Source organism: Oncorhynchus nerka, linkage group LG14 (assembly GCF_034236695.1).
Source record: "Oncorhynchus nerka isolate Pitt River linkage group LG14, Oner_Uvic_2.0, whole genome shotgun sequence".
Lineage (NCBI taxonomy): Eukaryota > Metazoa > Chordata > Actinopteri > Salmoniformes > Salmonidae > Oncorhynchus > Oncorhynchus nerka.
Genome location: NC_088409.1, coordinates 27,200,220 through 27,216,127, shown reverse-complemented (window position 1 = coordinate 27,216,127; position 15,908 = coordinate 27,200,220). Strand labels below are relative to the sequence as shown.

The window sequence follows — 15,908 nt, the reverse complement described above, 5'->3', positions numbered from 1 at the left end:
TTGGTAGGGTCAGGGTACTGTCAGGGTACTGTTTGGTAGGGTCAGGGTAGTGTCAGGGTACTGTTAGGTAAGGTCAGGGTACTGACAGGGTAGTGTTTGGTACGGTCAGGGTAGTGTCAGGGTAGTGTTTGGTACAGTCAGGGTAATGTTTGGTATGGTCAGGGTAGTGTTTGATACAGTCAGGGTACTGTCAGGCTAGTGTTTGGTACTGTCGGGTAGTGTTTGGTAGGGTCAGGGTACTGTCAGGGCACTGTTTGTTAGGGTCAGGGTAGTGTCAGCATAGTGTTTGGTAGGGTCAGGGTACAGTCAGGGTACTGTCAGGGTAATGTTTGGTACGGTCAGGGTACTGTCAGAGTACTGTTTGGTAGGGTGAGGGTACTGTCAGGGTAGTGTTTGGTACTGTCAGGCTAGTGTTTGGTACTGTCAGGGTAATGTTTGGTAGAGTCAGGGTAGTGTTTGGTAGGGTCAGGGTACGGTCAGGGTACTGTCAGGGTAGTGTTTGGTACGGTCAGGGTACTGTCAGGGTACTGTTTGGTAGGGTCAGGGTACTGTCAGGGTAGTGTCAGGGTAGTGTTTGGTAGGGTCAGGGTACTGTCAGGGTACTGTCAGGGTAGTGTCAGGGTAGTGTTTGGTAGGGTCAGGGTACCGTTAGGGTAGTGTTTGGTATGGCCAGAGTACTGTTAGGGTAGTGTTTGGTATGGCCAGGGTACTGTTAGGGTAGTGTTAGGTAAGGTCAGGGTACTGTCAGAGTAGTGTTTGGTACGATCAGGGTACTGTCAGGGTAGTGTTTGGTACGGTCAGGGTAGTGTCAGGGTAGTGTTTGGTACGGTCAGGGTACTGTCAGGGTAGTGTTTGGTACTGTCAGGGTAGTGTTTGGTAGGGACAGGGTAATGCCAGGGTAGTGTTTGGTACTGTCAGGGTAGTGTTTGGTAGGGTCAGGGTAGGGTCAGTGTAGTGTTTAGAACGGCCAGGGTAGTGTTTGGGAGGGTCAGGGTACTGTCAGGGTACTGTTTGGTAGGGTCAGGGTACTGTCAGGGTAGTGTCAGGGTACTGTTAGGTAAGGTCAGGGTACTGACAGGGTCGTGTTTGGTACGGTCAGGGTAGTGTTTGGTACAGTCAGGGTAGTGTTTGGTACGGTCAGGGTAGTGTTTGGTGCGGTCAGGGTACTGTCAGGGTAGTGTTTGGTAGGGTCAGGGTAGTGTTTGGTACAGTCAGGGTAGTGTTTGGTACGGTCAGGGTAGTGTTTGGTGCGGTCAGGGTACTGTCAGGGTAGTGTTTGGTACGGTCAGGGTAGTGTTTGGTACGGTCAGGGTAGTATCAGGCTAGTGTTTGGTACTGTCAGGGTAGTGTTTGGTACGGTCAGGGTAGTGTCAGGGCACTGTTTGTTAGGGTCATGGTAGTGTCAGGGTAGTGTCAGCGTAGTGTTTGGTAGGGTCAGGGTACGGTCAGGGTACTGTCAGGGTAGTGTTTGGTATGGTCAGGGTACTGTCAGAGTACTATTTTGTAGGGTCAGGGTACTGTCAGGGTAGTGTTTGGTACTGTCAGGGTAGTGTTTGGTACTGTCAGGGTAGTGTTTGGTAGGGTCAGGGTACTGTCAGGGCACTGTTTGTTCGGGTCAGGGTAGTGTCAGAGTACTGTCAGGGTAGTGTTTGGTACAGTCAGGGTACTGTCAGAGTACTGTTTGGTAGGGTCAGGGTACTGTTAGGGTAGTGTTTGGTACTGTCAGGCTAGTGTTCGGTACTGTCAGAGTAGTGTTTGGTACGGTCAGGGTACTGTCAGGGCACTGTTTGGTAGGGTCAGGGTACTGTCAGGGTAGTGTCAGGGTAGTGGTTGGTAGGGTCAGGGTACTGTCAGGGTAGTGTTTGGTATGGCCAGGGTACTGTTAGGGTAGTGTTTGGTATGGCCAGGGTACTGTTAGGGTAGTGTTTGGTAAGGTCAGGGTACTGTCAGGGTAGTGTTTGGTACGGTCAGGGTAGTGTCAGGGTAGTGTTTGGTACTGTCAGGGTAATGTTTGGTAGGGTCAGGGTACTGTCAGGGTAGTGTTTGGTACTGTCAGGGTAGTGTTTGGTAGGGCCAGGGTACTGTCAGGGTAGTGTTTGGTACGGTCAGGGTACTGTCAGGGTAGTGTTTGGTACTGTCAGGGTAGTGTTTGGTAGGGTCAGGGTAATGTCAGGGTAGTGTTTGGTACTGTCAGGCTAGTGTTTGGTATGGTCAGGGTACTGTCACGGCACTGTTTGTTAGGGTCAGGGTAGTGTTAGGGTACTGTCAGGGCAGTGTTTGGTAGGGTCAGGGTACGGTCAGGGTACTGTCAGGGTAGTGTTTGGTAGGGTCAGGGTACTGTCAGGGTACTGTTTGGTAGGGTCAGGGTACTGTCAGGGTAGTGTCAGGGCAGTGTTTGGTAGGGTCAGGGCAGTGTTTGGTAGGGTCAGGGTACGGTCAGGGTACTGTTAGGGTAGTGTTTGGTATGGCCAGGGTACTGTTAGGGTAGTGTTTGGTAAGGTCAGGGTACTGTCAGGGTAGTGTTTGGTACGGTCAGGGTAGTGTTTGGTACTGTCAGGGTAATGTTTGGTAGGGTCAGGGTAATGTCAGGGTAATGTTTGGTACTGTCAGGGTAGTGTTTGGTAGGGTCAGGGTAATGTCAGGGTAGTGTTTGGTACTGTCAGGCTAGTGTTTGGTATGGTCAGGGTACTGTCACGGCACTGTTTGTTAGGGTCAGGGTAGTGTTAGGGTACTGTCAGGGCAGTGTTTGGTAGGGTCAGGGTACGGTCAGGGTACTGTCAGGGTAGTGTTTGGTAGGGTCAGGGTACTGTCAGGGTACTGTTTTGTAGGGTCAGGGTACTGTCAGGGTAGTGTCAGGATAGTGTCTGGTAGGGTCAGGGTACTGTCAGGGTAGTGTTTGGTATGGCCAGGTTACTTTTAGGTAAGGTCAGGGTACTGACAGGGTAGTGTTTGTACGGTCAGGGTAATGTTTGGTAGGGTCAGGGTAATGTCAGGGTAGTGTTTGGTACTGTCAGGGTAGTGTTTGGTAGGGTCAGGGTAGTGTTTGGTATGGTCAGGGTACTGTCACGGCACTGGTTGTTAGGGTCAGGGTAGTGTTAGGGTACTGTCAGGGTAGTGTTTGGTAGGGTCAGGGTACTGTCAGGGTACTGTTTGGTAGGGTCAGGGTACTGTCAGGGTAGTGTCAGGGTAGTGTCTGGTAGGGTCAGGGTACTGTCAGGGTAGTGTCTGGTAGGGTCAGGGTACTGACAGGGTAGTGTTTGGCACGGACAGGGTAGTGTTTGGTAGGGTTAGGGTACTGTCAGGGTAGTGTTTGGTATGGCCAGGGTACTGACAGGGTAGTGTTTGGCACGGACAGGGTAGTGTTTACGGTCAGGGTAGTGTCAGGGTAGTGTTTGGTACGGTCAGGGTACTGTCAGGGTAGTGTCAGGGTAGTGTCAGGGTAGTGTTTGGTACGGTCAGGGTAGTGTCAGGGTAGTGTTTGGTACTGTCAGGGTAGTGTTTGGTAGGGTCAGGGTAATGTTTGGTATGGTCAGGGTACTGTCAGGGTACTGTTTGGTAGGGTCAGGGTACTGTCAGGGTAGTGTTTGGTACTGTCAGGGTAATGTTTGTTAGGGTCAGGGTACTGTCAGGGCACTGTTTGTTAGGGTCAGGGTAGTGTTTGGAACGGCCAGGGTAGTGTTTGGTAGGGTCAGGGTACTGTCAGGGTACTGTTTGGTAGGGTCAGGGTACTGTCAGGGTAGTGTCAGGGTACTGTTAGGTAAGGTCAGGGTACTGACAGGGTAGTGTTTGGTACGGTCAGGGTAGTGTTTGGTATGGTCAGGGTAGTATCAGGCTAGTGTTTGGAACTGTCAGGGTAGTGTTTGGTAGGGTCAGGGTACTGTCAGGGTACTGTTTGGTAGGGTCAGGGTACTGTCAGGGTAGTGTTTGGTACTGTCAGGGTAATGTTTGTTAGGGTCAGGGTACTGTCAGGGCACTGTTTGTTAGGGTCAGGGTAGTGTTTGGAACGGCCAGGGTAGTGTTTGGTAGGGTCAGGGTACTGTCAGGGTACTGTTTGGTAGGGTCAGGGTACTGTCAGGGTAGTGTCAGGGTACTGTTAGGTAAGGTCAGGGTACTGACAGGGTAGTGTTTGGTACGGTCAGGGTAGTGTTTGGTATGGTCAGGGTAGTATCAGGCTAGTGTTTGGAACTGTCAGGGTAGTGTTTGGTAGGGTCAGGGTACTGTCAGGGCACTGTTTGTTAGGGTCATGGTAGTGTCAGGGTAGTGTTTGGTAGGGTCAGGATACGGTCAGGGTACTGTCAGAGTACTATTTGGTAGGGTCAGGGTACTGTCAGGGTAGTGTTTAGTACGGTCAGGGTACTGTCAGAGTACTATTTGGTAGGGTCAGGGTACTGTCAGGGTAGTGTTTGGTACTGTCAGGGTACTGTCAGGACACTGTTTGTTAGGGTCAGGGTAGTGTTTGGTACGGTCAGGGTACTGTCAGAGTAGTGTTTGGTACGGTCAGGGTAGTGTTTGGTACTCTCAGGGTACTGTTTGGTACTGTCAGGGTAGTGTTTGGTAGGGTCAGGGTACTGTTGGGGTAGTGTCAGGGTAGTGTTTGGTAGGGTCAGGGTACTGTCAGGGTAGTGTTTGGTATGGCCAGGGTACTGTTAGGTAAGGTCAGGGTACTGTTAGGGTAGTGTTTGGTATGGCCAGGGTACTGTTAGGGTAGTGTTTGGTAAGGTCAGGGTACTGTCAGGGTAGTGTTTGGTACGGTCAGGGTACTGTTAGGGTAGTGTTTGGTATGGCCAGGGTACTGTTAGGGTAGTGTTTGGTAAGGTCAGGCTACTGTCAGAGTAGTGTTTTACGGTCAGGGTAGTGTCAGGGTAGTGTTTGGTACTGTCAGGGTAATGTTTGGTAGGGTCAGGGTAGTGTCAGGGTAGTGTTTGGTAGGGTCAGGGTAATGTCAGGGTAGTGTTTGGTACTGTCAGGCTAGTGTTTGGTATGGTCAGGGTACTGTCACGGCACTGTTTGTTAGGGTCAGGGTAGTGTTAGGGTACTGTCAGGGCAGTGTTTGGTAGGGTCAGGGTACGGTCAGGGTACTGTCAGGGTAGTGTTTGGTAGGGTCAGGGTACTGTCAGGGTACTGTTTTGTAGGGTCAGGGTACTGTCAGGGTAGTGTCAGGATAGTGTCTGGTAGGGTCAGGGTACTGTCAGGGTAGTGTTTGGTATGGCCAGGTTACTTTTAGGTAAGGTCAGGGTACTGACAGGGTAGTGTTTGGTACGGTCAGGGTAATGTTTGGTAGGGTCAGGGTAATGTCAGGGTAGTGTTTGGTACTGTCAGGGTAGTGTTTGGTAGGGTCAGGGTAGTGTTTGGTATGGTCAGGGTACTGTCACGGCACTGGTTGTTAGGGTCAGGGTAGTGTTAGGGTACTGTCAGGGTAGTGTTTGGTAGGGTCAGGGTACTGTCAGGGTACTGTTTGGTAGGGTCAGGGTACTGTCAGGGTAGTGTCAGGGCAGTGTTTGGTAGGGTCAGGGCAGTGTTTGGTAGGGTCAGGGTACGGTCAGGGTACTGTTAGGGTAGTGTTTGGTATGGCCAGGGTACTGTTAGGGTAGTGTTTGGTAAGGTCAGGGTACTGTCAGGGTAGTGTTTGGTACGGTCAGGGTAGTGTTTGGTACTGTCAGGGTAATGTTTGGTAGGGTCAGGGTAATGTCAGGGTAATGTTTGGTACTGTCAGGGTAGTGTTTGGTAGGGTCAGGGTAATGTCAGGGTAGTGTTTGGTACTGTCAGGCTAGTGTTTGGTATGGTCAGGGTACTGTCACGGCACTGTTTGTTAGGGTCAGGGTAGTGTTAGGGTACTGTCAGGGCAGTGTTTGGTAGGGTCAGGGTACGGTCAGGGTACTGTCAGGGTAGTGTTTGGTAGGGTCAGGGTACTGTCAGGGTACTGTTTTGTAGGGTCAGGGTAGTGTCAGGATGTGTCTGGTAGGGTCAGGGTACTGTCAGGGTAGTGTTTGGTATGGCCAGGTTACTTTTAGGTAAGGTCAGGGTACTGACAGGGTAGTGTTTGGTACGGTCAGGGTAATGTTTGGTAGGGTCAGGGTAATGTCAGGGTAGTGTTTGGTACTGTCAGGGTAGTGTTTGGTAGGGTCAGGGTAGTGTTTGGTATGGTCAGGGTACTGTCACGGCACTGGTTGTTAGGGTCAGGGTAGTGTTAGGGTACTGTCAGGGTAGTGTTTGGTAGGGTCAGGGTACTGTCAGGGTACTGTTTGGTAGGGTCAGGGTACTGTCAGGGTAGTGTCAGGGTAGTGTCTGGTAGGGTCAGGGTACTGTCAGGGTAGTGTCTGGTAGGGTCAGGGTACTGACAGGGTAGTGTTTGGCACGGACAGGGTAGTGTTTGGTAGGGTTAGGGTACTGTCAGGGTAGTGTTTGGTATGGCCAGGGTACTGACAGGGTAGTGTTTGGCACGGACAGGGTAGTGTTTGGCACGGTCAGGGTAGTGTCAGGGTAGTGTTTGGTACGGTCAGGGTACTGTCAGGGTAGTGTCAGGGTAGTGTCAGGGTAGTGTTTGGTACGGTCAGGGTAGTGTCAGGGTAGTGTTTGGTACTGTCAGGGTAGTGTTTGGTAGGGTCAGGGTAATGTTTGGTATGGTCAGGGTACTGTCAGGGTACTGTTTGGTAGGGTCAGGGTACTGTCAGGGTAGTGTTTGGTACTGTCAGGGTAATGTTTGTTAGGGTCAGGGTACTGTCAGGGCACTGTTTGTTAGGGTCAGGGTAGTGTTTGGAACGGCCAGGGTAGTGTTTGGTAGGGTCAGGGTACTGTCAGGGTACTGTTTGGTAGGGTCAGGGTACTGTCAGGGTAGTGTTTGGTACGGTCAGGGTACTGTTAGGGTAGTGTTTGGTATGGCCAGGGTACTGTTAGGGTAGTGTTTGGTAAGGTCAGGCTACTGTCAGAGTAGTGTTTGGTACGGTCAGGGTAGTGTCAGGGTAGTGTTTGGTACTGTCAGGGTAATGTTTGGTAGGGTCAGGGTAGTGTCAGGGTAGTGTTTGGTAGGGTCAGGGTAATGTCAGGGTAGTGTTTGGTACTGTCAGGCTAGTGTTTGGTATGGTCAGGGTACTGTCACGGCACTGTTTGTTAGGGTCAGGGTAGTGTTAGGGTACTGTCAGGGCAGTGTTTGGTAGGGTCAGGGTACGGTCAGGGTACTGTCAGGGTAGTGTTTGGTAGGGTCAGGGTACTGTCAGGGTACTGTTTTGTAGGGTCAGGGTACTGTCAGGGTAGTGTCAGGATAGTGTCTGGTAGGGTCAGGGTACTGTCAGGGTAGTGTTTGGTATGGCCAGGTTACTTTTAGGTAAGGTCAGGGTACTGACAGGGTAGTGTTTGGTACGGTCAGGGTAATGTTTGGTAGGGTCAGGGTAATGTCAGGGTAGTGTTTGGTACTGTCAGGGTAGTGTTTGGTAGGGTCAGGGTAGTGTTTGGTATGGTCAGGGTACTGTCACGGCACTGGTTGTTAGGGTCAGGGTAGTGTTAGGGTACTGTCAGGGTAGTGTTTGGTAGGGTCAGGGTACTGTCAGGGTACTGTTTGGTAGGGTCAGGGTACTGTCAGGGTAGTGTCAGGGCAGTGTTTGGTAGGGTCAGGGCAGTGTTTGGTAGGGTCAGGGTACGGTCAGGGTACTGTTAGGGTAGTGTTTGGTATGGCCAGGGTACTGTTAGGGTAGTGTTTGGTAAGGTCAGGGTACTGTCAGGGTAGTGTTTGGTACGGTCAGGGTAGTGTTTGGTACTGTCAGGGTAATGTTTGGTAGGGTCAGGGTAATGTCAGGGTAATGTTTGGTACTGTCAGGGTAGTGTTTGGTAGGGTCAGGGTAATGTCAGGGTAGTGTTTGGTACTGTCAGGCTAGTGTTTGGTATGGTCAGGGTACTGTCACGGCACTGTTTGTTAGGGTCAGGGTAGTGTTAGGGTACTGTCAGGGCAGTGTTTGGTAGGGTCAGGGTACGGTCAGGGTACTGTCAGGGTAGTGTTTGGTAGGGTCAGGGTACTGTCAGGGTACTGTTTTGTAGGGTCAGGGTAGTGTCAGGATAGTGTCTGGTAGGGTCAGGGTACTGTCAGGGTAGTGTTTGGTATGGCCAGGTTACTTTTAGGTAAGGTCAGGGTACTGACAGGGTAGTGTTTGGTACGGTCAGGGTAATGTTTGGTAGGGTCAGGGTAATGTCAGGGTAGTGTTTGGTACTGTCAGGGTAGTGTTTGGTAGGGTCAGGGTAGTGTTTGGTATGGTCAGGGTACTGTCACGGCACTGGTTGTTAGGGTCAGGGTAGTGTTAGGGTACTGTCAGGGTAGTGTTTGGTAGGGTCAGGGTACTGTCAGGGTACTGTTTGGTAGGGTCAGGGTACTGTCAGGGTAGTGTCAGGGTAGTGTCTGGTAGGGTCAGGGTACTGTCAGGGTAGTGTCTGGTAGGGTCAGGGTACTGACAGGGTAGTGTTTGGCACGGACAGGGTAGTGTTTGGTAGGGTTAGGGTACTGTCAGGGTAGTGTTTGGTATGGCCAGGGTACTGACAGGGTAGTGTTTGGCACGGACAGGGTAGTGTTTGCACGGTCAGGGTAGTGTCAGGGTAGTGTTTGGTACGGTCAGGGTACTGTCAGGGTAGTGTCAGGGTAGTGTCAGGGTAGTGTTTGGTACGGTCAGGGTAGTGTCAGGGTAGTGTTTGGTACTGTCAGGGTAGTGTTTGGTAGGGTCAGGGTAATGTTTGGTATGGTCAGGGTACTGTCAGGGTACTGTTTGGTAGGGTCAGGGTACTGTCAGGGTAGTGTTTGGTACTGTCAGGGTAATGTTTGTTAGGGTCAGGGTACTGTCAGGGCACTGTTTGTTAGGGTCAGGGTAGTGTTTGGAACGGCCAGGGTAGTGTTTGGTAGGGTCAGGGTACTGTCAGGGTACTGTTTGGTAGGGTCAGGGTACTGTCAGGGTAGTGTCAGGGTACTGTTAGGTAAGGTCAGGGTACTGACAGGGTAGTGTTTGGTACGGTCAGGGGTAGTGTTTGGTATGGTCAGGGTAGTATCAGGCTAGTGTTTGGAACTGTCAGGGTAGTGTTTGGTAGGGTCAGGGTACTGTCAGGGCACTGTTTGTTAGGGTCATGGTAGTGTCAGGGTAGTGTTTGGTAGGGTCAGGATACGGTCAGGGTACTGTCAGAGTACTATTTGGTAGGGTCAGGGTACTGTCAGGGTAGTGTTTAGTACGGTCAGGGTACTGTCAGAGTACTATTTGGTAGGGTCAGGGTACTGTCAGGGTAGTGTTTGGTACTGTCAGGGTACTGTCAGGACACTGTTTGTTAGGGTCAGGGTAGTGTTTGGTACGGTCAGGGTACTGTCAGAGTAGTGTTTGGTACGGTCAGGGTAGTGTTTGGTACTCTCAGGGTACTGTTTGGTACTGTCAGGGTAGTGTTTGGTAGGGTCAGGGTACTGTTGGGGTAGTGTCAGGGTAGTGTTTGGTAGGGTCAGGGTACTGTCAGGGTAGTGTTTGGTATGGCCAGGGTACTGTTAGGTAAGGTCAGGGTACTGTTAGGGTAGTGTTTGGTATGGCCAGGGTACTGTTAGGGTAGTGTTTGGTAAGGTCAGGTACTGTCAGGGTAGTGTTTGGTACGGTCAGGGTACTGTTAGGGTAGTGTTTGGTATGGCCAGGGTACTGTTAGGGTAGTGTTTGGTAGGTCAGGCTACTGTCAGAGTAGTGTTTGGTACGGTCAGGGTAGTGTCAGGGTAGTGTTTGGTACTGTCAGGGTAATGTTTGGTAGGGTCAGGGTAGTGTCAGGGTAGTGTTTGGTAGGGTCAGGGTAATGTCAGGGTAGTGTTTGGTACTGTCAGGCTAGTGTTTGGTATGGTCAGGGTACTGTCACGGCACTGTTTGTTAGGGTCAGGGTAGTGTTAGGGTACTGTCAGGGCAGTGTTTGGTAGGGTCAGGGTATGGTCAGGGTACTGTCAGGGTAGTGTTTGGTAGGGTCAGGGTACTGTCAGGGTACTGTTTTGTAGGGTCAGGGTACTGTCAGGGTAGTGTCAGGATAGTGTCTGGTAGGGTCAGGGTACTGTCAGGGTAGTGTTTGGTATGGCCAGGTTACTTTTAGGTAAGGTCAGGTACTGACAGGGTAGTGTTTGGTACGGTCAGGGTAATGTTTGGTAGGGTCAGGGTAATGTCAGGGTAGTGTTTGGTACTGTCAGGGTAGTGTTTGGTAGGGTCAGGGTAGTGTTTGGTATGGTCAGGGTACTGTCACGGCACTGGTTGTTAGGGTCAGGGTAGTGTTAGGGTACTGTCAGGGTAGTGTTTGGTAGGGTCAGGGTACTGTCAGGGTACTGTTTGGTAGGGTCAGGGTACTGTCAGGGTAGTGTCAGGGTAGTGTCTGGTAGGGTCAGGGTACTGTCAGGGTAGTGTCTGGTAGGGTCAGGGTACTGACAGGGTAGTGTTTGGCACGGACAGGGTAGTGTTTGGTAGGGTTAGGGTACTGTCAGGGTAGTGTTTGGTATGGCCAGGGTACTGACAGGGTAGTGTTTGGCACGGACAGGGTAGTGTTTGGCACGGTCAGGGTAGTGTCAGGGTAGTGTTTGGTACGGTCAGGGTACTGTCAGGGTAGGGTGTCAGGGTAGTGTCAGGGTAGTGTTTGGTACGGTCAGGGTAGTGTCAGGGTAGTGTTTGGTACTGTCAGGGTAGTGTTTGGTAGGGTCAGGGTAATGTTTGGTATGGTCAGGGTACTGTCAGGGTACTGTTTGGTAGGGTCAGGGTACTGTCAGGGTAGTGTTTGGTACTGTCAGGGTAATGTTTGTTAGGGTCAGGGTACTGTCAGGGCACTGTTTGTTAGGGTCAGGGTAGTGTTTGGAACGGCCAGGGTAGTGTTTGGTAGGGTCAGGGTACTGTCAGGGTACTGTTTGGTAGGGTCAGGGTACTGTCAGGGTAGTGTCAGGGTACTGTTAGGTAAGGTCAGGGTACTGACAGGGTAGTGTCAGTACGGTCAGGGTAGTGTTTGGTATGGTCAGGGTAGTATCAGGCTAGTGTTTGGAACTGTCAGGGTAGTGTTTGGTAGGGTCAGGGTACTGTCAGGGCACTGTTTGTTAGGGTCATGGTAGTGTCAGGGTAGTGTTTGGTAGGGTCAGGATACGGTCAGGGTACTGTCAGAGTACTATTTGGTAGGGTCAGGGTACTGTCAGGGTAGTGTTTAGTACGGTCAGGGTACTGTCAGAGTACTATTTGGTAGGGTCAGGGTACTGTCAGGGTAGTGTTTGGTACTGTCAGGGTACTGTCAGGACACTGTTTGTTAGGGTCAGGGTAGTGTTTGGTACGGTCAGGGTACTGTCAGAGTAGTGTTTGGTACGGTCAGGGTAGTGTTTGGTACTCTCAGGGTACTGTTTGGTACTGTCAGGGTAGTGTTTGGTAGGGTCAGGGTACTGTTGGGGTAGTGTCAGGGTAGTGTTTGGTAGGGTCAGGGTACTGTCAGGGTAGTGTTTGGTATGGCCAGGGTACTGTTAGGTAAGGTCAGGGTACTGTTAGGGTAGTGTTTGGTATGGCCAGGGTACTGTTAGGGTAGTGTTTGGTAAGGTCAGGGTACTGTCAGGGTAGTGTTTGGTACGGTCAGGGTACTGTTAGGGTAGTGTTTGGTATGGCCAGGGTACTGTTAGGGTAGTGTTTGGTAAGGTCAGGCTACTGTCAGAGTAGTGTTTGGTACGGTCAGGGTAGTGTCAGGGTAGTGTTTGGTACTGTCAGGGTAATGTTTGGTAGGGTCAGGGTAGTGTCAGGGTAGTGTTTGGTAGGGTCAGGGTAATGTCAGGGTAGTGTTTGGTACTGTCAGGCTAGTGTTTGGTATGGTCAGGGTACTGTCACGGCACTGTTTGTTAGGGTCAGGGTAGTGTTAGGGTACTGTCAGGGCAGTGTTTGGTAGGGTCAGTGCGGTCAGGGTACTGTCAGGGTAGTGTTTGGTAGGGTCAGGGTACTGTCAGGGTACTGTTTTGTAGGGTCAGGGTACTGTCAGGGTAGTGTCAGGATAGTGTCTGGTAGGGTAGGTACTGTCAGGGTAGTGTTTGGTATGGCCAGGTTACTTTTAGGTAAGGTCAGGGTACTGACAGGGTAGTGTTTGGTACGGTCAGGGTAATGTTTGGTAGGGTCAGGGTAATGTCAGGGTAGTGTTTGGTACTGTCAGGGTAGTGTTTGGTAGGGTCAGGGTAGTGTTTGGTATGGTCAGGGTACTGTCACGGCACTGGTTGTTAGGGTCAGGGTAGTGTTAGGGTACTGTCAGGGTAGTGTTTGGTAGGGTCAGGGTACTGTCAGGGTACTGTTTGGTAGGGTCAGGGTACTGTCAGGGTAGTGTCAGGGTAGTGTCTGGTAGGGTCAGGGTACTGTCAGGGTAGTGTCTGGTAGGGTCAGGGTACTGACAGGGTAGTGTTTGGCACGGACAGGGTAGTGTTTGGTAGGGTTAGGGTACTGTCAGGGTAGTGTTTGGTATGGCCAGGGTACTGACAGGGTAGTGTTTGGCACGGTCAGGGTAGTGTCAGGGTAGTGTTTGGTACGGTCAGGGTACTGTCAGGGTAGTGTCAGGGTAGTGTCAGGGTAGTGTTTGGTACGGTCAGGGTAGTGTCAGGGTAGTGTTTGGTACTGTCAGGGTAGTGTTTGGTAGGGTCAGGGTAATGTTTGGTATGGTCAGGTACTGTCAGGGTAGTGTTTGGTACTGTCAGGGTAATGTTTGTTAGGGTACTGTCAGGGCACTGTTTGTTTCAGGGGTAGTGTTTGGAAGCGGCCAGGGTAGTGTTTGGTAGGGTCAGGTAGTGTCAGGGTAGTGTTTGGTAGGGTCAGGGTACTGTCACTGTTTGGGTCAGGGTACTGTCAGGGTACTGTTAGGTAAGGTCAGGGTACTGACAGGGTAGTGTTTGGTACGGTCAGGGTAGTGTTTGGTATGGTCAGGGTAGTATCAGGTAGTGTTTGGAACTGTCAGGGTAGTGTTTGGTAGGGTCAGGGTACTGTCAGGGCACTGTTTGTTAGGGTCATGGTAGTGTCAGGGTAGTGTTTGGTAGGGTCAGGATACGGTCAGGGTACTGTCAGAGTACTATTTGGTAGGGTCAGGGTACTGTCAGGGTAGTGTTTGTACGGTCAGGGTACTGTCAGAGTACTATTTGGTAGGGTAAGGGTACTGTCAGGGTAGTGTTTGGTACTGTCAGGGTACTGTCAGGACACTGTTTGTTAGGGTCAGGGTAGTGTTTGGTACGGTCAGGGTACTGTCAGGTAGTGTTTTACGGTCAGGGTAGTGTTTGGTACTCTCAGGGTACTGTTTGGTACTGTCAGGGTAGTGTTTGGTAGGGTCAGGGTACTGTCGGGGTAGTGTCAGGGTAGTGTTTGGTAGGGTCAGGGTACTGTCAGGGTAGTGTTTGGTATGGCCAGGGTACTGTTAGGTAAGGTCAGGGTACTGTTAGGGTAGTGTTTGGTATGGCCAGGGTACTGTTAGGGTAGTGTTTGGTAAGGTCAGGGTACTGTCAGGGTAGTGTTTGGTACGGTCAGGGTAGTGTCAGGGTAGTGTTTGGTACTGTCAGGGTACTGTCAGGTACTGTTAGGGTAGTGTTTGGTATGGCCAGGGTACTGTTAGGGTAGTGTTTGGTAAGGTCAGGGTACTGTCAGAGTAGTGTTTGGTACGGTCAGGGTAGTGTCAGGGTAGTGTTTGGTACTGTCAGGGTAATGTTTGGTAGGGTCAGGGTAGTGTCAGGGTAGTGTTTGGTAGGGTCATGGTAATGTCAGGGTAGTGTTTGGTACTGTCAGGCTAGTGTTTGGTATGGTCAGGGTACTGTCAGGGCACTGTTTGTTAGGGTCAGGGTAGTGTTAGGGTACTGTCAGGGCAGTGTTTGGTACGGTCAGGGTACTGTTTGGTAGGGTCAGGGTAGTGTCAGGGTAGTGTTTGGTAAGGTCAGGGTACTGTCAGGGTAGTTTTTGGTATGGCCAGGGTACTGTTGGGTAAGGTCAGGGTACTGACAGGGTAGTGTTTGGTACGGTCGGGGTAGTGTCAGTGTAGTGTTTGGTAGGGTCAGGGTACTGTTAGGGTAGTGTTTGGTATGGCCAGGGTAGTGTTTGGTACTGTCAGGGTAGTGTTTGTTACGGTCAGGGTATTGTCAGGGTAGTGTTTGGTAGGGTCAGGGTAGTGTTTGGTAGGGTCAAGGTACTGTCAGGGTAGTGTTTGTTAGGGTCAGGGTACTGTCAGGGTAGTGTTTGGTAGGGTCGCGGTACTGTTTGGTAGGGTTAGGATAAGGTCCGGGTAGTGTTTGGTAGGGTCAGGGTACTGTCAGGGTAGTGTTTGGTAGGGTTAGGATAGGATAGGGTCAGGGTAGTGTTTGGTAGGGTCAGTGGGTAGGGTCTGTTTGGTAGGGTTAGTAGGGTCAGTGTAGTGTTTGGTAGGTGTTAGGTAGGGTCAGGGATATGGTCAGGGTAGTGTTTGGTAGGTGTTAGGATAAGGTCAGGGTAGTGTTTGGTACGGTCAGGATAGGGTCAGTGTTGGGTAGGGTCGGGGGTAGTGTTTGGTAGGGTTAGGATAGTAGTGTTTGGTAGGGTTAGGATAAGGTCCGGGTAGTGTTTGGTAGGGTCAGGGTACTGTCAGGGTAGTGTTTGGTAGGGTTAGGATAGGATAGGGTCAGGGTAGTGTTTGGTAGGGTCAGGGTACTGTTTGGTAGTGTCAGTGTAGTGTTTGGTAGGGTTAGGGTAGGGTCAGGGTCGTGTTTGGTAGGGTTAGGATAGGGTCAGGGTAGTGTTTGGTAGGGTTAGGATAGGGTCAGGGTAGTGTTTGGTAGGGTTAGGATAGGGTCAGTGTAGTGTTTGGTAGGGTTAGGATATGGTCAGGGTAGTGTTTGGTAAGGTTAGGATAGGGTCAGGGTAGTGTTTGGTAGGGATATGATATGCTCAGGGTAGTGTTTGGTAGGTGTTAGGATAAGGTCAGGGTAGTGTTTGGTACGGTCAGGATAGGGTCAGGGTAGTGTTGGGTAGGGTCGGGGTAGTGTTTGGTAGGGTTAGGATAGGGTCAGGGTAGTGTTGGGTAGGGTCGGGGTAGTGTTTGGTACGGTCTGGGTAGGGGGGTAGTGTTTGGTAGGCTACTACTAACTGAAGATCTAAAGAATGCTCCTTTTCTTACACACAAAGAAGCCTACATTTTTTTCTCTCTCAGCTATTTGAAGCGCTAGGTTTCTAACATTATGTCCTCTCTCTTGTACTGTCTCTCTTTTAGAAACAAGGAACGGGAATTGTATGAAAACCTAGCCAAAGGAAAGAAAGATGTGAAGAAGCAGAAGTCAGAGGAGAAGAAGAGTGGCTCTGTGAGAAAAAGATAGAGGATGAGAGAGCTGTATCCTGATGATTTAATATTGAATTTGATATTACATTTTTATTTTAAAAGATTTATCTTAGTGTTTTTTGATATCAAGTGATAAAGTTGATGTCTGTGATATAATTGAGATTATAAAGCAAAGTACTGATAGCCGTGAACCATTCTGCACCCATGCAAATGGTAATGGTTTTAAATGTTTGCTGACAATAAAAGCTCAGAGTAATAAGCATTCATTTCTTTCTTCATCACAAGTGTATTGTATCCATGGATGCAAAACCTATAGAATATTCTGCAATTAATATAATAAAATGCCATGACCACGGGATCTAGCACAGCGGGGACACACAGCCACTCTGTCATTCCAATGAAAGTTTTGGATAAGACATATCTCTATAATGAGCTATTATGTTTATAGACTAACATTGGCAACATCACTGGGCTCCCCCAGAGTCGCCGACGACCCCAAGTGAATGCCCGGAGTGAGATGAAAACTTTGAGCGAGATGAATGAACTTTCCCCCGCCTCCCTCTTCTCTGTATGTGGTACAGAACACAGTCTGCTCTCCAAACAGCGATAGTGAAGGAGAGCGAGAGAAACTTTGAACTCTTTTGTGTGTG

At 50.5% G+C, this 15,908-nt stretch overlaps 1 protein-coding gene across 7 annotated transcripts in view; it reads left to right on the top strand.

The window, feature by feature from the left end:
• LOC115125830 (tyrosine-protein phosphatase non-receptor type 6-like) overlaps window positions 1–15,517 on the top strand; it is a 61,509-nt gene extending 45,992 nt beyond the window's left edge. For all 7 annotated transcript variants that reach the window (XM_065027875.1, XM_065027874.1, XM_065027873.1 and 4 more), the window contains one exon: window positions 15,193–15,517. In XM_065027875.1, the coding sequence (XP_064883947.1) occupies window positions 15,193–15,295 (103 nt within the window). In that variant the 3' untranslated portion in view covers window positions 15,296–15,517. The remainder of the gene's footprint in view (window positions 1–15,192) is intronic.
• The last annotated feature ends 391 nt before the right edge of the window (window positions 15,518–15,908 follow it).